At 37.2% G+C, this 26,465-nt stretch overlaps 1 protein-coding gene across 1 annotated transcript; it reads right to left on the reverse strand.

The window, feature by feature from the left end:
- Window positions 1–9,427: 9,427 nt before the first annotated feature.
- Window positions 9,428–10,327, reverse strand: LOC131634887 (uncharacterized). The gene has a single exon (XM_058905511.1). The coding sequence runs from the start codon at window positions 10,325–10,327 to the stop codon at window positions 9,428–9,430; it is 900 nt and encodes a 299-aa protein (XP_058761494.1).
- Window positions 10,328–26,465: the final 16,138 nt, after the last annotated feature.

The raw sequence follows: 26,465 nt of genomic DNA on the forward strand, positions 1-26,465 counted from the left end.
TCAAAAAAATTTTCTCTTAATGTCCCTGCTGTTACATTTTGATTAACAAAATCACATTGTTAATTTTTTGGATCCCAACATTAAATACACCTTACTCATTACTAATTAATAAATATTATTCTTTTAATTTAAGATTTTATTTCAAAACACTTTAAATATTAATTAAGATTTATTTAGTAATTTAAAAGAGGATTTTAAATATTAGAATAATTTTTGTTGTGGTGCTTAAATTTACTTGCAGACCTGTATGAAGTAATTGACATTAAATTTCGTCAAACACATGGATCATCATGCAAAATGAAAAAATTCAAAAATATGATAAGAACAAAACCAAAATTTAAATTATATATACAACATCCAACTTACTTAATAGAAAGAAACATATTCACATAGACTAAATTATTAGAAAACAAATAAATAGTAAATTAGCATAAAATATGTCTGCACAGTACGTGTGTTCATCACAAGCAAAAAAATTTCAAAATTGGTTGAAGCAAAAAAAAATTGATGTAGTTGGTTTTAAGAAAAACCAATTCTTCATCAAAGGCTTTTGTTTTTAGCAGTATTGATGTGTTTGTTTAGTTGTATTATTTTGATCATCTTAGTAAATTCTTTATCAATTCTCTTGATTTATTGTTTCCTATTTGTCACATGTGAGGCCTACCGGAAAAACTCACCAAGATATTGAGAAAACAAGATTTTAAAAACTGATTTTTAAACTGGTTATTTTTAAAAACTGGTTTTTAAATTGGTTATTTTTAAAAATTGATTTTTAAACTGGTTATTTTTAAAAATTGGTTTTTAAACTGGTTATTTTTAAAAACTGGTTTTAAAACTGGTTTTTTAAAAGAAAATAAAACTGGTTTTGAGAGAACCGGTTTAAAACCGGTTTTTTTGTTAAAACTGGTTTTTGTGAAAAACCGGTTTAGAACCAAACCAAACCATATGTAAACCGGTTTTAAAAAATTAAACCGGTTTTAGTAAAATAGTTTTAAGATCCAAACCAAACCATATATATGGTTCAATTTGGTTTGGTTATTGATCCATGCACACCCCTACTTTGAAGGAGGGGGGCTTTGAGAAAGATAAGATAGAACAGATAATGTGAGGATATCAAATTAGAGAGAAAATGAATGTGGAGACTGGTTTAGAAAATTCAGAAATTATCTTTTTTATATAATTTTTTTCCATCTAAGCTAAAAATAGGAGGGAAAGTTTTAGAATATGAGAGGAAATGTAAAAAAAATAGGTGGGAAAACTTTTAGCATCTATGAGGGAAAGAAAAATAAATGTGAAATTTATTTTCATATAAAATTCCAATTTTTTTTAAATTCATTAGATTTATACAATATATATATATATATATATATATATATATATATATATATATATATATATATATATATATATATATATATAAAATAACAGTAACAAATACCTTGAAATACAAAAGACAAAAATAAATTTCTTGGAATATTTTAATGTTAATTTTTATGCATATTGTTTTTAAAGAAAATTTTAATTAAACTGTCTAATAAATAATATCTCAATTGAAATGTATTTTTATCAAAAATAATTGTCACTTTAAAATATCAATAATGGAATATTAATTTATTTTTTCTTTAAAATGTTAATATCAATTTCGAGAAAATTCAAAAATGATCTTTTATGCATAGTCGAATGTCTTCTATGCATCCCTAACATGGTTCACACATAGTCGACCATCATCAATTAACTATCTATAATGGTTCACACATAGTCAATCATCATCAATTGGCTGTCTGACATGGTACACACATAGTCGACCATCACCAGTGCATCTCTGACATTGTTCACACCTAGTGGACCTTCATCTACGATTGTCTGACATGGTTCACACATAGTTGACTGTTGAGAAATATATTTTCGGCAAATATTTTTTGTATCGTATCCACAGAGATTGGGTGATATTACCTCCGTTCTACAGTTGCAATCATTTTAAGTTGATAAATAAAAATTGGTTTGGTTTGTGTTTGGAATTTATCTTGAATTTTAGAAATAAACTAAGATAGTAAAATATGATTTTCTCAAATAAAAAATGTTTTGCCAAGATTAGTGTTCACTATTCCAAACTCATGCATTTCTTCAAATCATGTATATGAATTCTAATTTTATGAATACAATCTAGTATTTCCTCAATATCATTTATTCCTAAATAATATTGTAATGATTGTTAAATAAAACTTTAGGTAATTTCTTTACCTAAACATGCGTCTAACCATCATTATCTAGCAATACAAGTGATAAACAATACATAGATCTGTTTGTACGATTCATGCATTGTTTGAATAAACCTCTAAAATAGTATTTATATTATCTTTTTCAACAATAATATAAATCAAAGATAAGATTTCAACACAAGAGATTCATACTATATTCAATCAATGAGAGATTCACATACATAAGTGTTTAAGAGAGATACATAGAGTTATGAGGAATAGATACCTCTAATCTTAGCAAATAAAATAATTTAGCTCCTCATCACCATGGTTGCAAGCTCACAAGAATGGTGAAATTCATTTTTGCTTTCTTCCCTATTTTCTCTCTATTCTGTCTTTCCAATAATGCAATGCTTCTAAATCTCTAAGTAATGGGGATATATCAAAATTACACAAAGTTTTTCTCTCTAATAAGACAAAAAGAAATGATTGTTATTCCTATTGCCTCCTTAAGTGACCAATAGAAACCAATAACTCCAAAAAGTGCCTTTTTGCTGTGTTTCATGCCACCTTGCGCACATGCCTCTCAAAAGTCAGAATTGGAACTAAAACACGCTGGCAGGATTTTCTCTAGTTTGCGGCGCCAACATGAGGACGCGGTGCGAACAGAGTGGATTTTCACTTCTTGGCTTGATTTCTTGTCATTCAAATCCACAACTTCTTGAAGCAGAATTCTACAAAACTAGCAAAAAGAGTGAAATACCTACTCAAATAGAATTAAAACAAGAATAATTACATATTTGCCTATTGTGTGATTAAAAACATATGATTTGAATAGAAATTGGTTAAAAGGGATAAATAAAAAGATGTGAAATTTACTACTATTTGGTCCCTAACAACTCTCCCTAACTTGCCATTTTGTTTGTCCCTAAACAAAAAATTGCTACCAAAGGAAACAAAGTATAGCAAGAGAATGTATCATAAAATTTAAAACAATTGGGTGGTTCAAAAGTACACGGCCTTTTCGCGATACATTTACCTCAAAGCTAGACAAGACAACAACGGCATAATGGTTGTGCACAAAAGTACAAATCAAAAAGTTCCAACAAGTACATGTCAAGTTTGAATCACCTACACATAATCTGTGAATAATGAAGATATGAAGGTTTCTTTCACTCCTCCGAACAATTAAATCAACAACAAGTCCAATTATGCATTCATCAAAACAAACACCAACTATGTGAACAAAATGAGAATCAAGAGGTCTTTCAAAGGTTATAGTGTGGCTTGGGTTACAAAGAAGGGATTCAGAAAATCGAACAAAATCCTAAGGGATCATTTTCTTCTCAATTCACTCAATAACACCTCCTCATAATCCAATTTTCTTTACTTTTTCACAACACACAACCGGGAGCCTTTTCTTATTACTCATGACAAGTGTTACTTCTTTTTCTTTGGCTCCACTTTGGTTTAAAAGTACACACTTGCTCTTTTTCATAAGGAATGCTTATTTTCTTTTATGGACCACTTATTTATTTATTTTTTTCTTCACGACACTTGTATTTCTCCTCAACTTTGCTCTTTTCACACCAACTTTGATAAACAAAAATGCTCCCTACGGAAAATTAATTGCAACCAATTTGGTTGAAGGTTCACTCACACTAAAGAATAGGATTCATTCATTCAAAAGTTTATGCAATGATGAATTTAAATGAATCCTAACAAGCTCATAGGGGGAACTAGGGATTTTTCCTCACAAGGTTGATTGATTTAACATTTTGCCAAGTGGTTTCTCTCAAAACAATCAATGCCTCTACCATTTTCACAATTGTTAACAACAAGGATTAATGCATGATTAAACATAATAAGAGTGTGTCAAAATAATGTCCGGTATCCTGCAATTTAGTATACAATGGAAAGCTACCTCACATATGGTTAAGTTCTAATTGATTCAAAAAGACATGTAATTCAAAGAACTTATGCTATGCACTTTTGCACAGACCGTCACACAATTATTGCCAAGTCTAGTAAGCGATAAAAATGTACCTTGAAATTGCATCATACCACTCTTATCATCACCACCCCAATTGCATCCAATAAGAACACAATCTCTTGCAACTTTGTTCCTTCGCTTCAATGAATAAGCACAATTAAACAAAAAAATTTAGCAAGTAGGGTAAATCAAATTTAAAATTCACAAATCAAAATTTAAATCACACACACAGGCAAAACATGCAAACTAGTCTTCAAAATTGCCAACTACTTAATTAAATCAAAATACAATAAACCAACTTTAACTAAAGTACTAGAATTAAAATGCTAGGAATTAAAATTGCTGGAAATTAAAAACTAAATTAAAACTACCCAACTACGTCTTCAAACATCCTCATCATCACCGCCTCCTACCGGGACTATGACATCTTCCATATCAGCATCCATATTTGTGGCACCACTTCCACTAGCCTGGCCACTGCCTCCAGCACCCCCCCCCCCCCATAAAAGCTGGCCTTCCCTTAGGCCAATTAGCATATGCGAGGTAGTCCGCCTGAGTTGGGAAAGTGCGTGCATCTGGTGCTAAGAAAGTGTTCTGAAATTGCTGGTGCATGGCATCAAAAAGAAAGGTTTGAGACCTCCTTGAAGCCTCAAAGTTCTCACAACAGTATGATGCAAACTCCATTTGATTGAAGCCAGGCGTACGGCGTGCACGCGGTCTAGAAGAGAAGGCTCCTGCACTTTCAGCTCTGTTTGTTGCTACCTCACAAAACCTGTTCACAAAATAATCATTAATAATAGTGGTAATAGTGAAGTGTACTTCCTGTGGGATTGCCACATTGGCTTTCTTGCACAGCCCCATAATCAATCCTGGGTAGATGAGATTTCCGGCCTTTTCACCAAATTTTGTTCCACTTGTTGCCACTTTTCTCATCTGATTGGCAATGATGGAGGCGATATCGACCGATTGTCCGTCCATAATAAATGACATCAAGCATGCCACTTCTATTGGGATGGTGGTGGTGTGAGAATGTGGTCTGAAGTTTTTCATAAGTAAGACGAGGAGAGCTCGAGCCTCCAGAGTGAAGTCTTCTCTTCTCCAGTTTTTAGGAAGCCCTTGCTCGTTCAGCACATAAGTTCTACCTTCCTGACACAGCTTGCTGCTCACCCAATCATAATCTCAATCTGCAGCATCGTTCTTCATGCGGTAGGCGCATTTTTCTCCCTCTTCCAAAGGTAAGGGGTTTCCTAAAAATTTGTTGATTGCGTCTCTGTTGAAGATGATAACTTTACCCCTCACTTTGGTCCTATAATGGTATGCCTTTCCTTCTTCCACTTGCAAGGCATTAACGCAGAATTCATGCACAATGTCATAGTTGATATCTCTCACCGGCTCACACAATTTCTTCCACTTATGCCCCTCAATGATGCTCACAATCTTGCTCAACATGCCGTTCGGGTTGAATTGAACCAATCTCTCTGCCACAACTGTTCTTTGAACTAGGAAATTGTATCGCTCTTCACATTCGTCACTGAGAAATTTGCTCACCGTTCTGATGGGGGATTTAGTCTTAGTACGCTTAGAGATCTGTACAGAAAACAACCAACACAACAATACAAACGACCACAATCATCAGCACAAGACAAAAAAAATAGTGGCTGAATTCAACTGGGTTTGCGGCGCGTCCTGAGCGAAACCCAGAAAAATTCATCATGCAAAATTATGTCATACCCAGTATATTTTCACAGCAATTGTTAACAGTGTTACCCACACACATCTCAATTCAACAATCACAAACTAACTTCAGTTCTTAATTTACAATGCTAACACATGCAAGTTTGAAAAATCCCCCTCTTCTAACCCTAAGAATTTAAAAGGAAAGACAAAGAGAGATTTAGAACATAACATACCTCGATGGAAAGTGTTAGAGTGACTAGAGTGAGGATTTGGGATGAAGTTATGAGTGTGGGTATGGTTGAGTGAGGAAGATAGGGTTTTTGGTTTGTGAGAGGGAGAGTGAGAAGAAAGAGCAAAGAAAAGAAATATAAAATAATAAAAGAGAGAACCTTAAAAACTAAGTGACTATCTAAATTCCGTAAGGGACGCGGCGCGTACTGAGTGAGTTTGGAAACATGACATTCTGCCAGTTGGTTCGCGGCGCTAACTAGGGTACCCGGCGCGTACTGAGTGAGTTTGGAAAAATAAAAAGTTTTTGCCACATTGTTCACGGCGCGAACTAGGGGATGCGGCGCGTCCTTAGCAGGTTTTTAAAACCAACAATTACAGCAATGTTCCACAATATTTCAACGTCACACGCAACTTACGAAACCGGTAAAAAAATAAAAATAAAGATAAAAGTAGAATTACAATGTTGGGTTGCCTCCCAACAAGCGCTTTGTTTAACGTCGTTAGAGCTCGACGGTCCATGATGATTCAAGGTTCGATAAGTGAAATTACGCTTACATCTTGATTGAAGTCACCACCATGATACACCTTCAGTCTTTGCCCATTTACCGTCCAGTTTGCCTTGGTCTTTGGATCCTCCAAAACAATTGCTCCATAACTCCGAACTTCCCTTACTAAAAACGGTCCCGACCATTTCGATTTCAACTTTCCCGGAAAAAGTTTAAGCCTAGAGTTGAAGAGGAGTACCATTTTCCCTTCATGAAATTCTTTAGACCTTACTTTACCATCATGATATTTTTTCACTTTTTCTTTGTAAAGTTTATTCAAGTGGTAAGCGGTGTCTCTCATTTCTTCAACTCTATGAAGTTGGTGTTTCCGTTTCAATCCGGCCAATTGGAATCAAAGTTTAAAAATTTGAGAGCCCAAAGTGCTCTATGTTCCAATTCAACCAGCAAATGGAAAGTCTTACCATAGACCATTTGAAACGGTGTCAAACCTATTGGAGCCTTAAGTGTGGTGCAATATGCCCACAAGGCTTCATCCAACTTCAAAGACCAATCTTTCCTTGCACTTGAAACGGTTTTCTCTATTAGAGACCTCGGTTTGACCATTAGCTTGAGGATGGAAAGGAGTAGTGATTTTGTGCTTGACACTATAATGTTCTAACACTTTTTCCAGTGGTGCATTACAAAAACGAGAGCCACCATCACTTACCAAAACTCTAGGCGCACCAAAACGGGAAAATATGTTTTTCTTTAAAAATTTGATTACCGTTTTGGAGTCGGCCTTAGGTGAAGCACTTGCTTCAACCCATTTGGACACATAGTCAACCGCAACTAGAATATACTCATTACCAAGAGACAGAGGAAACGGGCCAACAAAATCAATACCCCAACAATCAAATACTTCAACTTCTAGCATGTTGGTTAGTGGCATTTCATCTCGTTTTCCTATTCCCCCACTTCTTTGACACTGATCACAACTTTTAGCGTGTTCATGAGCATATCTAAACAATGACGGGCAATAAAATCCCGATTGTAGGACTTTAGTGGTTGTACGTAATCCGCTATAATGCCCTCCGTAAGGAGAGTTGTGACAATGCCAAAGAATGTCTTTGGACTCTTCACTCGTGACACACCTTCTCAAAATGTTGTCCACTCCCAATTTGAACAAGTATGGATCATCCCACACATATTGCTTGACATCGGACAAGAACTTCTTCTTTTGATTACTAGTGAGGTCTTCCGGAATCAACCCGGTTTCCTTAAAATTTGCGAAATCGCAAACCAAGGCCTCACTTGTATCACATAGAGTTTCTCGTCCGAAAACTCCTCTCTCACTTCACTTTCTTTCAGCGTCACATATACATTGACCAAACGAGATAAATGGCCCGCTACCAAATTTTCGGACCCCTTTTTATCCCGGATTTCTAAGTCAAATTCTTACAACAAAAGAATCCATCGGATTAATCTTTGCTTAGAATCCGGTTTGGTCAACAAAAATTTAATAGCCGAGTGGTCCGTGTAGACAACAACTTTTGAACCAATCAAGTAAGCTCTAAATTTTTCCAATGCGTACGCTATGGCTAGTAATTCTTTTTCCGTTGTTGCATAATTGATTTGTGCTTCATTCAAAACCTTACTAGCGTAGTGAATAGCATGAAAAACTTTAGACCTTCTTTGACCCAAAACAGCCCCAACCGCGTAATCGCTAGCATCACACATAAGTTCAAAATCAAGTTTCCAATTAGGTGCAACGATTACGGGTGAGGTGACCAACTTTTCTTTTAGCTCTTGAAAAGCTTCTAAACATGACTCATCAAAGTTAAATGTCATACCTTTGTTGAGCAAGTTGCTCAATGGCTTTGCTATTTTTGAAAAATCTTTAATGAACCTCCTATAGAAACCTGCATGACCAAGGAAGCTTCGTACTCCCTTGATGTTGACTGGAGGGGGCAGCTTTTCGATCACCTCTACTTTGGCCTTGTCAACTTCTAAACCCCCTGATGAGATTTTATGACCAAGAACCACTCCCTCGGTAACCATGAAGTGGCATGTCTCCCAATTAAGCACAAGGTTGGTTTCCACACATCTTCCTAACACCACATCTAGATTCTTCAAGCATAGATCAAAAGAAGCACCATAAACGGAAAAATGGTCCATAAAAACTTCAATGCATTCCTCAATAAAATCCGAGAAAATATCTTGCATACACCTTTGAAATGTTGTCGGTGCATTACATAAACCAAATGGCATCCTTCGATAAGCAAAAACACCAAATGGGCATGTAAAATCCATTTTCTCATGGTCCGCCGGGTTCACCATAATTTGGTTGTATCCCAAATAACCATCCAAGAAGCAATAAAAGTTTTTACCGGCCAATCGCTCTAGCATTTGATCCATAAACGGTAGTGGAAAATGATCTTTTCTTGTGGCTTGGTTCAACCGCCTATAGTCAATACACATTCTACACCCGGTCACCGTTCTTGTAGGAATCTACTCGTTCTTATCATTCCGAATAACCGTCATCCCACCTTTCTTTGGAACCACTTGAACCGGACTCACCCATGCGCTATCGTAAATGGGATAAATCATCCCGGCTTCCAATAGTTTAATCACCTCTGTCCTAACTACCTCCTTCATAGACGGATTCAAACGCCTTTATGGTTGTGTTACAGGCTTGAAATCGTCTTCCATCACAATGTTGTGCATAGAATAAGCTGGGATAATTCCCTTCAAATCGGACAACACCCAACCTAAAGCCCCCTCATTTCTTTTCAACACCTCAATTAACCTATTTTCCTCCTTTGGTAATAGAGCACTACTAATTATCACCGGTTTGGTGAATTTTTGCCAAGGAATACATACTTCAAATGAGTGGGCAGAAACTTTAATTCAACTTTGGTTTCTTCCACTTTCTTTTCCGCATATAATTCCTCTATCTTCTCCTCCTTTTGATCAATTTCTCCATAAGACTCCAATATTTCCAAAATAGCCTCGATTTCTTCTTCTTCATCTTTGAAAGAATTGTTGTAATCACCTATGAGACATTTCTCTAATGGACTAGAGATATGAACATGATTGGCAACTCCCACGACTTCCTCTTTACTGACATCCATACGGAAAACATCGTGCTTTTCTTTGGGGTGCTTCATCGCTTCGAAGAGATTAAAAGTGACCTCCTCATCTTGCACTCTCACTTTCATGAGTCCATCATCAATATCTATCATCATCTGGGCTGTTTTCATAAATGGACTTCCAAGATTCAACGGAACATCTCTATCTTCTTCCATATCCACCACCACAAAATCTACTGGGAATAAGAATTTGTCAACTTTTACCAATATGTTTTGAGCAACTCCATGGGGTGAGGTTGTAGACTTATTGGCTAGTTGTAGTGTCATTCGGGTAGACTTCATCTCAATATTCCTCAACCTCTTTATGATAGACAAATGAATGATATTAATGCTAGAACCCAAATCAATTAGACCATTGCCAATATAAGTACCTCCAATGGTGACTGGTAGGATGACTCGTCCCGGAACGGTTTCTTTTCTTGGAAGGGTTCTTTGAATGATAGCACTACATTGAGCATCAAGCATGATGGTTTCGTTATCCAGATATCGCTTCTTTTTGGTGAGGATGTCCTTCAAGAATTTTGCATATTTTGGCATGTGTTCTAATGCTTCGGCAAATGGAATATTTATTTGAAGTTGCTTAAATATATCCATGAACCTAGCATAGTGTCTTGCGTTCTCCCTCCTTGATGGTGCACGTGGGTAAGGTAAGTTTTGTACGGGGTTTATACTCACTCATTTTCCTTCTCTTTTATTCTTCTTCACATTTTTCTCTTTTTTGCTACTTTCATTTTTTTTCTCTTTCTTTTTTGACTACTTCCTCCTCTTCTTTTTCTTTTTCTTTTTCAACCATTATCTCATCCTCCTCATCTTCAACAACAACAAATCCATCATCCTCCACTATTACTTCCTCATTAGCTTCATTGTTCACCTCTCTTCCGCTCCTTGTGACAATTGCTTTGCAATACTCTTTTGGGTTAAGTTGAGTGTTTGCGGAAAAAGAAGGTCCCGTTTGTTGTTCGGCCAATTGTTTTGCAAGTTGCCCTACTTGATTCTCTAAATTTTTTATGGCAGCCAGATTAGTCTTTTGATTCTCCATAGAAAGTTGCATGAATTGGTTGAGAGTGTCTTCCAATTTTGAGCTTCTGCTTTGAGGTTGTTGACTTTAACCTTGTGGAATTCGACTTTGATACGGACTTTGATGTTGATTGTGTTGGTTGTTGAATATTTAGGGTTGGAATCCTTGGTTTTTCCTTTGATAAGAATTGTTGTGGTATGGAGGTTGCCTTTGATAGCCTTGATGTTGGTTGTTCACATAATTAACTTCCTCTCCTTCGGGTGGTGGACAAAAGCCGGTAGGGTGGTCACCTTTGCAAAGTTAACAACCTGCTACTTGAGAAGTCATTTGCATTCCATGAATTTCCTTCATTTGTTGTGGGAGCTTCGACATTTGCTTGGTGAGTAACTCAACTTGTTAAGAGAGAATCTTGTTTTGAGCAAGGATGGCATCATTGGTGTTTAATTCAAGAACACCTGGCTTCCTTTTTGATGGACTCCTATCATGTTGAGTTTAGAGATCATTGAGTGCCATACGATCAATTATCATTGTTGCATCCTCCGCGCTTTTTGACATTAAGGATCGACCCGCGGTAGCATCCAAAAGTGTTTTGTGCACCGGTTGAAGCCCATTGCGGAAGATGTGAATTTGTGTGAGATCATCAAAACCATGACCCTGGCATTTTCTAAGCATGGATTTGAATCTTTCCCAAGCCTAATTCAAGGATTCGTTGCTTCCTTGAGTGAATACCGCAATTTCCGTTTTGGCCTCCATAAATCGGGATTGAGGAAAATATCTTTCTAAAAAAATTTCTTCCAATAAATTCCAACCCGTCATCATGTTTGGTAATTGATCAAGATACCATTCTTTGGCTTTCCCCATTAATGAATGTGGAAAGAGCATCTTGAACAATGATTCTTCATTTGCTGCATCAACTCCCGTTGAACCCGCAATCTCATAAAACTTGGTGAGGTGTGCGCAGGGATCCTCATGATCCATTCCGATGAATGGATTTGCATAAACAAGTTGAAGGATTCAGGTCTTCATTTTCGTATTTTCTCCACCTTGAGCATTACGTGCAAATTGAGCGGTGCGTCTTGGACAATTGGCGGACATTTCGGTTGGAACAACACCCGCCATATCTCCTTCAAAAGTGTCTACAACTACTTCTTTAATTTGATTGTTAGAAGAAGTAGATGCCTCTTTTCTTTGTCGCTTCTCTTGGGCTAACTTCCTTCTTCTTCGTGTCTTGCTATTGAGCCTTCGGAGTGTTCTTTCAATTTCGGGATCAAAATGAAATTGCTCTTTGGTAGCTTTTTCTTGCATGCACAAAAATCTACAAAACTAGCAAACCAAGTGAAACGCATAAGAGTTAAGAATAAAGTAACAAACTTAAAACAATGAACTGTTGCAATGCTTGCAATATCAAACGCCAATCCCCGGTAACGGCGCCAATTTGTTGAAAAGTATACTTTCGGCAAATATTTTTTGTATCGTATCCACAGAGATTAGTAGAAGAAAAGGCTTATCTAATGAAGAGTTTGTCGAATTTTCCGCTAGTGTATAAAGTGATGCACTAACACCATTGAAACTCACAGTGAGTGATAATGCCAAGGGTCTGTTAGCTGGGAAATTTTAAATGCAGAGAACAAAGCATACTGTGTTGAACCAATATATGTTGCAGCCACTTAACAATCACAGAAGAAAAACCTGAAACATGAAAAGTAAATAAAAAAACTAGTTAACTTCACTATAATTTTCCTTATAATTTAGAAGCTTTTATGAAAATAGAATTAAGTACATGTGAATGTATCATTAATATTATCATTATTTTTTCTTGAGAATCTACCATTATAATTATTTTAGAACTTGTTCATTTCCATATTTCACCACAGAATCATCAATGGCTTTTGAGGATAGTACAGTACATAGGCTAAGGTATCATAAGCAATGAAGCAAAAGTACCAAGCAGAGCACACTAGAAGAATAACACGCTTTTAATCATTTAAACAAGTGAACATTACCATTTGAAATTGATAGTTGGTAACATATATTCCCATTGCATATTTTCCCATTGCATACTGGTATGTTTTCCAAAATCATGAATTTGAGAAGAAATTGGCATGCATAAGAAAAATTCCGCAAAAAAACTATTTAAACGACATTTATATAGCACTTAAGAATAGAAATAAAACATGTGGTGCCTACCTCAGGAACACCTCCGCCGTAAATATGTCGGGATTACCTTCGTTATAAATTAATGGATTTAAATCTTTCTTCAATTGCCGAACACCTAAGGCCATTGTAGACACTAATAGGTGAAATTGTTCAGAGAGATACAGAGATAGCTCTTTGAAGGAGGAGGAGCTTTGAGAAAATAAGATAGAACAAATAATGTGAGGATATCAAATTAGAGAGAAAACAAATGTGGAGACTGGTTTAGAAAATTCAGAAATTATCTTTTTTATATAATTTTTTTTCATCTAAGCTAAAAATAGGAGGGAAAGTTTTAGAATATGAGAGGCAATGTAAAAAAAATAGGTGGGAAAACTTTTAGCATCTATGAGGGAAAGAAAAATAAATGTGAAATTTATTTTCATATAAAATTCCATTTTTTTTAAATTCATTAAATTTATAATATATATATATATATATATATATATATATATATATATATATATATATATATATATATATATATATATAACAAATAAAATAACAGTAACAAATACCTTGAAATACAAAAGACAAAAATAAATTTCTTGGAATATTTTAATGTTAATTTTTATGCATATTGTTTTTAAAGAAAATTTTAATTAAACTGTCTAATAAATAATATCTCAATTGAAATGTATTTTTATCAAAAATAATTGTCACTTTAAAATATCAATAATGGAATATTAATTTATTTTTTCTTTAAAATGTTAATATCAATTTCGAGAAAATTCAAAAATGATCTTTTATGCATAGTCGAATGTCTTCTATGCATCCCTAACATGGTTCACACATAGTCGACCATCATCAATTAACTATCTATAATGGTTCACACATAGTCAATCATCATCAATTGGCTGTCTGACATGGTACACTCATAGTCGACCATCACCAGTGCATCTCTGACATTGTTCACACCTAGTGGACCTTCATCTACGATTGTCTGACATGGTTCACACATAGTTGACTGTTGAGAAATATATTTTCGGCAAATATTTTTTGTATCGTATCCACAGAGATTGGGTGATATTACCTCCGTTCTACAGTTGCTATCATTTTAAGTTGATAAATAAAAATTGGTTTGGTTTGTGTTTGGAATTTATCTTGAATTTTAGAAATAAACTAAGATAGTAAAATATGATTTTCTCAAATAAAAAATGTTTTGCCAAGATTAGTGTTCACTATTCCAAACTCATGCATTTCCTCAAACCATGTATATGAATTCTAATTTCATGAATACAATCTAGTATTGCCTCAATATCATTTATTCCTAAATAATATTGTAATAATTGTTAAATAAAACTTTAGGTAATTTCTTCACCTAAACATGCATCTAACCATCATTATCTAGCAATACAAGTGATAAACAATCCATAGATCTATTTCTACGATTCATGCATTGTTTGAATAAACCTCTAAAATAATATTTATATTATCTTTTTCAACAATAATATAAATCAAAGATAAGATTTCAAAACAAGAGATTCATGAAGGATGGAAAAACACTTAGAAAGGGGGGGTTTGAATAAGTGTAGCTTTAAAACTTGTAAGATAAAAACAATTTGCACAATGATTTTTATCCTGGTTCGTTGTTAACTAAACTACTCCAGTCCACCCCCTTGGAGTGATTTACCTCACCTGAGGATTTAATCCACTAATCACACTTGATTACAATGGTTTTCCACTTAGAGTCTCTCTAAGTCTTCTAGAGTATCCTGATCACAACCTGATCACTCTAGGAACAAACTGCTTAGACAAATGCTAAGACTTTCTAGAGTATACTGATAAAAACCCTGATCACTCTAGTCCTTTACAAATTAATGTAAACGAATTCTAAGAGTATTACAATGCTTCTGAAAAGCTATAATCACAACTGTGATATTTCTCTTAAAGTTTAAGCTTAATCTCACTAATATATTACAACAGCAATGTAGTGAGTTTGATGATGAAGTTTGAAAGCTTTTGAATTTGACAGTGTTTCTGTATTATGCACAAGTATCGTATTGAGCTTCTCATCAGAACTTCATATATATAGGCACTTGAGAAGATGACCGTTGGGAGCAATTAATGCTTTGTGTAATCCGTACCGCATTGCATTTAATGTTTCACTCTTTTGTCAACTACCTTGAGCCTTGTTTCCGCTGTGTCTACTGACGTTGCCTTTAATAGCTTCTAACGTTCCTTTTGTCAGTCAGCGCAGCCTGCCATCTTGTACTTGCTTCTGATCTGATGTTTGTGTATACAACGTTTGAATATCATCAGAGTCAAACAGCTTGGTGCAGAGCATCTTCTTGTCTTCTGACCTTGAAGTGCTTCTGAGCGTGATACCATGAGAACTTCGGTGCTTCTGCTTCTGAACTCAAGTTCTTCTGATGCTTTCATAGACCCATGTTCTGATTCTGCTTGACCATCTTCTGATGTCTTGCCAGACCATGTTCTGATGTTGCATGCTGAACCTTCTGAGTCAGTGCTTCTTGCGCTGATTTTGTGCATGCTCTTTGTATAGTTCCTGAAACAGAAATTGCATAGTATTAGAGTACCACATTATCTCATACAAAATTCATATCCTTGTTATCATCAAAACTAAGAATATTGATCAGAACAAATCTTGTTCTAACAATCTCCCCCTTTTTGATGATGACAAAAACATACATAAATGATATGAATTTGCGATCAGAAAGGATAGACGGCTAAAGACAATTACACAGCTATAGCATAAGCATATAGATAACATGTGAATATGTCTCCCCCTGAGATCAACAATCTCCCCCTGAGATGAATAATCTCCCCCTGAAATTAATACTAGAAGAATTTTATAAATAAAAGACTTCCCTGAGTATTTCAGTAGAGACGTTCACTTATGCTTATATCTTCAGAACATTCACAGCTTCTGATTCTTGCTTCCATAGGACAGCATCAGAACTTGAATTTCCTAGATCTTCAGAGTATTCACAGCTTCTGATTCTTGCTTCCATAGGACAGCTTCAGAGCTTGAATATCTTCTTGAATCATAGCATGCTAGATTGTATCAGAACATTATTGAATGTACCAGAGCATCATCAGAGCATCTCTACATCCTGAAATGTTACAGAACAAAACTGAACGACAAAAGTCAGCATGAATGAATCAGAACATAGAATATGTTTCAGAACATATAATATGTATCAGAGCAAATAGACATAATGTTTCAGAGCATATTTTGTAACTAAAAACATGCATCAGAACATATAAGGAAAAGAAATGAAAGTATATTCTGTCATCAGAATATCTGAACATTCTTCCTTCTTGCTTTTGATCTTAAAGCTTTCTAGCACTCAGCTTGCTTCAATTTCCAAAAGCTTGATTCTTTATAGAATTGCTTTTCCCCATCTCTTTGCTTCTCATGTTGAGCTTTAAGGAGGATCTTCAATTCCTACAAGACAACACTTAAAAACATAGAACTTTGCAAGTTCTGTTAGAAATGTGGAGCCTTTCTCCCAGCAACTGATAAAATTAAATCAGATCATTTATCACATATTTCTCCCCCTTTTTGTCATAACATCAAAAACATAAAAGATTTAGACGAAAAACAAAAACAAACAGATGGAAGAAAAGGATAATTTTCATTTAAGCTCAAAGAAACAGAGGTACAGAAGTTCAAGAGGAAAGCAAAAGAAGATGCAAAAACAGATGCAGCAAAACAAAAGAGAAAAACAACTAAGACTCAATCTAAGATGACCCTAGCTTTGACATGATCTTGGCCAGCATCTCATGAATCCCACTGTTGCTCTCATTCTGCCTTTCCATGAAAGCTCGAAATTCAGCATTGATTGATCTCTGCTCTTCCTGGTTCTTCTGAATAACTTCCAGAGTCCTTGCAAGACGGGAAGGTTCATCAGAAGAAGCTTCACAGCTTCTATCCACAGGGATGGCATTATGATCTGCAGCTTCCATAGTTAGATCATTTGCTTGATTTTCCTCAACAGGAATAGATTCAGCAACATGATCCTCAACATCTGCTTCTTGCATAGAAGCATCTCCAAATTCTGCAGCCGGAACCTCAGAATCTCCATCTTCAAGTGCCTGAAGAATGGCAGCAAGATTCCTGGGGGAAGAAGGTCCTTCAACTTCTGGTGGGTCAACAACTTCTGGAATGACCAAGCTTGGGTCTTCCACAGAAGGATTTTCCCTCATAAAGTCAAAGAGAGTCTTGAAATCTCCCAGCAGAATAGGGTATTGAGGCTTCCATACCACAATTTCTCTGCAAGGATTTGCTTCCATTGCAGCAGCAATTCTTGCTTCCTCTAGTTCATCCACAAACCGCTTCTCTTCAGTAGCAACACAGTTTCTGAGGGGATGATAGTAGATACCATTGTCTCCCTCCAGAAGATAACCAGCATACCCAGGGGCAACAGCCACTAGTCTCTTCTGTACTCCCATAGCTCCTACTTGAAAATCCTGGCGAAAATCTCTCCAGAGGTTTCTCGTAGAAACATCATCAAGACCACTGAAGAAGGCATCCTTCAGAAGATCCAGCCTGCTAATCACCTCATGTCTGAACAGCTCCAGGTAGATACGGGGTTCAGGTGGGTTGAAGGTGAATTTGTAGTCAGGGTAGAGAAGACAGTAGGGGTTGGATTTTCTGGTAGGTAGAGGATGGGATAGAGAATGGGAAGGTACGGTGTTTGAGGAGGATGGGATGTCTGTGGGGATGATTGAGGATGAAGTAATATCTGTGATAGGGGTAGGAGAAGAAGGAATTATTATGATGGGGGTTGATGAAGATGGTTTATTAGAAGGAGTTGGGGGAAGGATACTCATTGGAGTAGGGTTTAAGACTGGAAAGGAAAGAGAAGGTGGAAGAGGATTAGGTATAGAGAAGATATTTTGGGGTTCAGAAGGAAGTTGTTGGGTAGAAGATAGAGGAACAGAAGGAGGAGGTGTAAAGACATGCCTTGTAACTGATGCAGAAGGGGAATTTGCTGATCTGGGAGTACGAAACGAACCTCTGATCTTCTGCTGCTTGTATTCAGGAGAGTTCACCTTGTCAGGATCATAGGTGACCCTCAGCTTCTTGGCTTGCTTGGCCTCATCTTCTTGAGCCTTTCTTTTTAGCCTAGCCGGTTGTTTCTTCTGATCCTTCTTCTGAAGATCAGCTTTGGACAGAAGTACTCTTCCACGGATCCAAGCAGGATCAACTTCTGATTGCTTCCGGACAGAATCTTCCAAGTGATGCTTGACAGCCTTGTGAAGTTCTCGATGGAACAATTTGGCAAAATGATCAGTGGTTTTCACACGTATTTTTACCGCTGTTTTTAGTTATCTTTAAGTATTTTATTTTATGTTTTAATTTATTATTCGTCATTTTATGCTTTGGTTTTGTGTTTAAGTGTTTGTAGGCTCAGATGAATGAAATGGAGAAAATCAGTGCGAAACGTGAAGAAACTGATGAAAAAGCACATGGCCTGGCCAAACGCGTCCCCACACGCGTGTGGAGCCTATGAAAGTGCATCCTGCTGCTCAAACGCGTCCCCAAACGCGTGTGGAAGTGAAATGCTGAGGTCTGCTGACCAAACGCGTGCCCAGACGCGTCCCAGGCCACCAAACGCGTGCCCAGACGCGTCCCAAACTGCCAGACGCGTGCCCACACGCGTCCCAGCTGCCAGAATTACAAAGGAATGCCTGCCCCTGCCAAGACGCGTCCCAGGACGCGTGTAACAGCCACCAAACGCGTGTCCACACGCGTGTGCACGTAAAAGAATGGGCTTTCTTGCTGAAAAGCCCAGTTTGGACGAAATAAAAGGAGGAGGTTGCGTTTGGACAGGGGTTCGACGAATTTGGGAGCGAAAATACACTGTAGAAGGCTGGAGAACTCAGATTCTATGCAAGGATTGAAGATTTCTATGAGCTTTTGCCATTGAAGATTGGATTTCCTTCATTTATCTGTAATGTCTACAATTTACACTATGGTTTCTGTTATTTTCATGAGTAGCTAAACCCCCCATTGCTAGGGGGGTGACCCTGATTCTGATTGTGATGAATTCATTCAATTGATGCAATAACTATTTTACTTTTCGTATTTGTTAATTTGTTCTTCATCCGTTAATAATGCTTTATCCGTTAGAAAAACGGATTCTGAATATGAATGAATAGTGTAGCTGGACGGCATATTATTTGTGGACATGATTAAGAACATATAATATCTATATCACCTAGGACTAGGGATATCATATGGTAACCGGAATTTCTTGTTATTGGAATGCTTGATCATAACCGTAATTATCTATGGACATAGTAATTAGGTTGTGAGGTCAAAGATCTTTTCACTAAGGCCTTAGGATTAGATACTCTAAAGAACCGGTAATTAACTATGAAAAGCATGTTATTGTATTGAGACAGAGAATTCGTTGCATGAAGAATCATTCACCGTCCCTAGCAATCTACTCATCTCTGTTCATCGTTCTATTATTCTGTTTATTTACTTTATTTGCAAAACCAATCAAAACAACCTTTTGAACTTTTGTTTAATTGAAACACTGATAAAACTCTATATCGTCAAGCAGTCCTTGAGATTCGATACATGGGATTTTCCCATTACTACTACATAGGCGAAAATAGTACACTTGCTATTTTCCTATCAAGTTTTTGGCGCCGTTGCCGGGGACTGCCGAAGATTATAGAGTTCTAGATTTATTTCAATTAAAATTTTGTTGCTCTGCGACTAAAATTTTATTTTCTGCACTTTTTATTTATTTTTCCTAATTCTAATATTTGTCTAATCTGTGTATGCGAGGTAAGGCCTCAGCTGAATTTCTTTTTGACGCAGAAATCGAAAGAACTTTGCACGCAAGGCGAAGACAAGCTCGGTTGGCTAAACTGGAACCGGAAGAGGAAATTGTGTCAGTTCATTCCGATTCAGAGTCTGAAAGTGAAGAAGAAACCATGGGTGAAAATCCTCCTCCTCCTGAGAGACTCCTTGGTGACTATGGTGCTGCAAACACACCGGGGGGAAGACAAACAATTGTCAACCAACCGGTAAATGCTGCAAATTTTCAACTACATCCAAGCACAATCAATCAGCTTGAAAGGAAACCTTTCACCGGAAAGGTAAATGAAGATGCAAACAAGCACCTGCAGAGATTTCTGACCATGAGCACAACTCTAAAAATTGAAGGGCATACAGAAGAAGCAAAGAAGCTGAGAATGTTCCCGTTCACTTTAGCCGAAGAAGCAGAAGAGTGGTTTTATTCTCTTCCAGCAGGCAGTATCACATCATGGGAAGAAATGGAGAAGGCTTTCTTGAATGAGTATTTCCCCGCCTCGGTCTTTATAAGAAAGAGGTGTGACATTTTGAACTTCAAGCAGAAGGAGGGTGAGCCCTTAGGAGATGCTTACAAAAGATTCAAAAGAATTCTAGTAGCATGTCCCACTCATAATATGGACAAGACTGAACAGATGCAAGTATTTGTCAATGGGCTCAGAATGAAAACAAAGCAGTTAATCGACACAGCAGCTGGAGGCTCAACAAATTTCACAACAGCCTCTGGTATCATCAAAATCATTGAAGCTATAGCTGCAAATGAGCATTTGGAGCTGTATGATAGGTGTGCCAGTAAACCAGAAGGAATCATTGACCTCAAGCTGGAAACCTCAAAAATCCGAGTTGAAGATGCGATATCGGCTGAAGTTGAAAAAAGATTGAAGGCTATGAATATAGGTACACAACGGGTGGCTCAAGTGCAACAAGCTCAACCTGTAATATGTGAAATTTGCAATGGTCCTCATCAAACTGTATGTTGTGTTGCAACTCCCAAGCAAATTGAAGAAATCAAATTCCTGAGGCAAAATAATCCTTATTCTAACACCTATAATCCTGGGTGGAAGAATCATCCCAACTTCGCTTGGAAAGATCAACAACAACAACAAGGCCCTCAGAAGGCGGAGTGGGAAGTAGCTATCGAGAGATTGGCTGGACAATGCTCTCAGTTTCAAGAAGAGACAAGAAACAACCATAGGAACACCACAGCTTCAATAAAAAATCTAGAGGTTCAGGTGGGTCAAATAGCACAGCATATCACTCTACAGGCACAAGGTAACTTTCCGAGTGCAACTGTGAAAAATCCGAAAGATCAAGAGAAGATTAATGCTGTTACAACAAGGAGCAAAAGGGTGGCTGAATCAGAAAAAGAGAAAGAGGAAATAGATGACCCTATGGTAATAGAGGTGGATCTAGAAATAAGAGAGAATTCGAAAGAGCCAGAAGTTGTGATACCACCGGTTAAACCAGTTGAAGAAAAAAAGAAAGATGCTGAACCGGAGATCAAACTACCTTTCCCTTCCAGAGTGACAAAGAAGAAGTCAAAAGAGAAAGACTTCGAGAAGTTCACTAAATTGTTCAAAAGGCTAGAGGTAAATCTACCATTCTTTGAAGCACTTGAGCACATGCCCTTGTATAGGAAATTTATGAAGGAGGTGATGGCGAAAAAGAGATCAGTGGAAGGAGAACAAAAGATTGCAACTGAGAAGTGCGGTTTAGTCTCGTCAGCAAGAAAGATCCCAATAAAGAGGAAAGACCCGGGAGCGGTGGCAATACCATGCACTATCAATAACATAACTTTTAAAAAGGTACTCCTCGATTCTGGTTCTAGTGTGAGTTTAATGCCTTTGTCAATCTTTAAAAAGCTTGAGTTGCAAAAGATTAGTGAGAGTAAGACACAGTTAAGGTTCGCCGACCACACCATCAAGAAATCATATGGGGTAGCAGAAGATGTATTGGTGGAAGTGGATAAGTTTGTATTCCCCGTGGACTTCCACGTCATGGACATTCCGGAAGACGAAGAAACTCCTATCCTTCTTGGGAGGCCATTTTTGTCGACAGGTCGCTGCAACCTCGACATTGAAAAGGGGACACTAACGCTGAGATCTTCTGATGAAGAAGTAACCTTGAAGATGTTAGGAGTTAAGAAACATAGGGCGGTTGTGAATGATCAAAATTCTGGTGGTACGACAGAAAGTGAAAAAAAAGACAAAAAGCCTGAGCAGCTCCAAGAAAAAGTTTCAAGCATAGCATCTCGGGTAGAAACAACTCATGAAGCTATCAAAAGTCCGAAGAAGGCTAAGAAAGTCAAGAAGAATGTGGTAAGTGAATTGAAGGGAAAAGTTGTCCATGCCTTTTATCTTCATGAGTTTTTGGTTGCGGAGGTGAAAAGCAACCAGGTGTGGAATAGAAAATACCCTCCATAATAAAGGGTAATGGACCGTCGAGCCATGCGACGTTAAACGAAGCGCTTCGTGGGAGGCAACCCACAGTTTTAATAATTAATTTCTCTGTTTGTTTGTTTTATTTTCAGGAAATAAAAGGGGCATTTCAAGTGGAAGCTATGGAGTGCAGTACCCTCTGTGAGTCACCTCTCTCGGGCTTGTTCTAAAACATTGAGGTCAATGTTTTGTTCAAGTTTGGGGGAGGTTTCACTCTTTGCATTTTTAATTTATTTTGCTGCTATAATATGTGTAAGACTTACAAAATCATTCTCCCAAATTTTAACCGAAATTTTTAAATTTTGAAGAGTTTGGATCTTAAAGAGCGATCGGGAATAGTATATAGAGATGAAGGGAGGATTGGTTGAGGACAGGAAGTTCGGAATAATGTGACAAGAAGAGGTTTGGTTAAACACCCTTGGTTCCTTAAATGAAATACGAGTCCAACGTGTAGATTTGCACCATAGTACTTGTATCCTGAGAAGTACTCCTCGAGTAGTTTATTGATACAGTCTGGCATAATTCAGATTCACATGCATGATGATTGGTTGAAAAAAAAAATAAAGGATATAAGGTTGGCACCAAATGATGAAAAGGCGGTAAAAGGCAACCGGCTCGCTAAGTTGGGTAACCCTTACCCGGTTATTCAGCCCAAAGGAGGTTGATCCCCAAACGTCGTCCAAAAGGACAATATACAACTGTAAAGTTTGAAAATTTCATCGGTAATAAGAAAGTAGCAAATGCTGCTCGTTTGGTGCCAGAGAAAAGAAAATATAAAGTCTTGATCTGTCTCATGCATGTGATGATTATTATGAGAAATACAGTGCCGTAATGTGATTGTCCGAATGAAAGAGGAGGAAAATCGGAAAGAGACTTAAGTGCAAAGCATAGTTGGAGAGGTATCGAAAAGGGGAGCTTAAGGTTTAAAGTGGGAGCAGAAACTCGTCGCGTCATGTGAATGTCGGACCACTGTTTCTTGATCAATAAAACTGGATATCTCACGTATGAATACCGATGTGCCTTGAAGGTCATTAACTCTTGTAATTGTCGCTTGAGGTCAAGCAACGGTTTAAGTTTGGGGGAGTTTGATCAGTGGTTTTCACACGTATTTTTACCGCTGTTTTTAGTTATCTTTAAGTATTTTATTTTATGTTTTAATTTATTATTCGTCATTTTATGCTTTGGTTTTGTGTTTAAGTGTTTGTAGGCTCAGATGAATGAAATGGAGAAAATCAGTGCGAAACGTGAAGAAACTGATGAAAAAGCACATGGCCTGGCCAAACGCGTCCCCACACGCGTGTGGAGCCTATGAAAGTGCATCCTGCTGCTCAAACGCGTCCCCAAACGCGTGTGGAAGTGAAATGCTGAGGTCTGCTGACCAAACGCGTGCCCAGACGCGTCCCAGGCCACCAAACGCGTGCCCAGACGCGTCCCAGACTGCCAGACGCGTGCCCACACGCGTCCCAGCTGCCAGAATTACAAAGGAATGCCTGCCCCTGCCAAGACGCGTCCCAGGACGCGTGTAACAGCCACCAAACGCGTGTCCACACGCGTGTGCACGTAAAAGAATGGGCTTTCTTGCTGAAAAGCCCAGTTTGGCAGAAATAAAAGGAGGAGGTTGCATTTGGACAGGGGTTCGACGAATTTGGGAGCGAAAATACACTGTAGAAGGCTGGAGAACTCAGATTCTATGCAAGGATTGAAGATTTCTATGAGCTTTTGCCATTGAAGATTGGATTTCCTTCATTTATCTGTAATGTCTACAATTTACACTATGGTTTCTGTTATTTTCATGAGTAGCTAAACCCCCCATTGCTAGGGGGGTGACCCTGATTCTGATTGTGATGAATTCATTCAATTGATGCAATAACTATTTTACTTTTCGTATTTGTTAATTTGTTCTTCATCCGTTAATAATGCTTTATCCGTCAGAAAAACGGATTCTGAATATGAATGAATAGTGTAGCTGGACGGCATATTATTTGTGGACATGATTAAGAACATATAATATCTATATCACCTAGGACTAGGGATATCATATGGTAACCGGAATTTCTTGTTATTGGAATGCTTGATCATAACCGTAATTATCTATGGACATAGTAATTAGGTTGTGAGGTCAAAGATCTTTTCACTAAGGCCTTAGGATTAGATACTCTAAAGAACCGGTAATTAACTATGAAAAGCATGTTATTGTATTGAGACAGAGAATTCGTTGCATGAAGAATCATTCACCGTCCCTAGCAATCTACTCATCTCTGTTCATCGTTCTATTATTCTGTTTATTTACTTTATTTGCAAAACCAATCAAAACAACCTTTTGAACTTTTGTTTAATTGAAACACTGATAAAACTCTATATCGTCAAGCAGTCCTTGAGATTCGATACTTGGGATTTTCCCATTACTACTACATAGGCGAAAATAGTACACTTGCTATTTTCCTATCACAAAACCTTCAACAGGAACTTTCCTTGACAGAATGTCAGGAAAGCTTGTACCAACAGAAGATACCGTCTGGATGAGATCAAGTCTGAACAAATCCACAACGTTGAAGACAGGACCTTGAACCACTCCAAGAAATTGGGACGCATCAAGGGTTCTGATGGAATCCAGCAGATTGCTTTCAGTCAGAATGTCAGATATCATTCTGGCGAAAGGAATAGTGTTCCTTGGAATATGAGGGTACTTCGCCCTTTCATCTTCTCTTGATTCAAAAATAGAAGTCTTTAGATTCTCAAACAGAATATGAGAGATGTTGAGTTCTATCTATCTACCAATGCAGAAGAGAGTGTACTTGTGATCCGGACTGATGTAGGCGGAGGGTGAGAACATCTTCTTTCTGTCGTGAAGAGAACCCAGAATAATCTCACCCCATACTTGATAAAACGGCCTCAAGGTGCCCGTTTTATGAGAGTCAGCTCCGAAGGCAAGAGAGATTTGATTTTCAACTTGATACCAGTTAACCGTTCCAGGTTGAAGACCAGAACAACCTTCTTCATCATTCAGATTGTACAGCTTCCTGATGAGCTTTTCAGAAATAACCACTTCATGCCCTAGCACGAAGGAAATGATAGCAGTTGGGGTAACCGTTGCATATACCCAGAAGTCCTTCACAAGTTCATGATAAATTGGTCCAACCAATCTATCAAGATATTTCGACCATCCTTGCTCCAATATTCTGACGTCACACAGAAAACCATTTGCTCTAAGGTTGTTGAAGTCCACAGCAGATTCACAAAGAACTTCCAGTTCGTCAGTAGGAATCATGCATGTTTTCAAAGGAGCATACCCATATTTGCGTAGAAGAATCTGAGTAGACGTGAGTCTTTCTACTGGGCTTGAAGAACTTGAAGATGAATACATGATGATTATGCTTTGAGATCAAATCATAAACTAGGGTTTGACGGAAACAAATGCAGAGAGAGAGGGAGACACACAAATGGAGAGAGAGTGAAAAAAAGAAATGAAGATGAAGCGGGTTATTTAAACAGCTTGAAAAAGAAATTAAAATTAAAGAAAAGAAAATTGTTTTAAATGAAATGATTACAAGAAAAAAGACATTAATGAGCATTTAATGAGAAGTGACATTAGGAGAGATAATGTGACAAAGTGAAATGATTTGCACATTTACCTAGGGCGACGTCTCCTCAACTACACGCATGCTTGTCCAAAAATAGAGAACACGTGTTCATTTTCTGGAAAGACGGGTGACAGCTGTTTTGCTTTAAAAGAACTTCTGAATCAACTTAGATAATGAAACGTTAGAAATAACAGAATCAGAATTTCTAATTGATTAATATCAGAACTTCTTATGACTGCCTAGTCCTAACACATTTCAGAAGATACTCATACAGAGATCTTCTCATCTTCTCATTCTGGGCACAAATCCATACTGATATTCTTCAGAATGAACTTAAACCTATCTTCAGCCAGGGGTTTTGTAAAGATATCAGCCCATTGATGGTCTGTATCTACAAAGTTTAAAGAGATAACACCCTTCTGAACATAGTCCCTTATGAAATGATGTTTAATCTCAATATGTTTAGCTTTGGAATGTAAGATAGGATTCTTAGATAAACATATATCATAAGTATTATCACAGAAAATAGGAATGTTACTCTCATATATCTGATAATCTTCTAGCTGACTCTTCATCCAGAGCATTTGTGTGCTACAACCAGCAACATCAACATATTCTGCTTCTGTTGTTGAAAGAGCTATTGTAGCTTGCTTCTTGCTATACCAGGAGATCAGATGACTTCCAAGAAATTGACAACTTGCAG

This window comes from Vicia villosa, unplaced genomic scaffold (assembly GCF_029867415.1).
Source record: "Vicia villosa cultivar HV-30 ecotype Madison, WI unplaced genomic scaffold, Vvil1.0 ctg.001375F_1_1_2_unsc, whole genome shotgun sequence".
Classification (NCBI taxonomy): domain Eukaryota; kingdom Viridiplantae; phylum Streptophyta; class Magnoliopsida; order Fabales; family Fabaceae; genus Vicia; species Vicia villosa.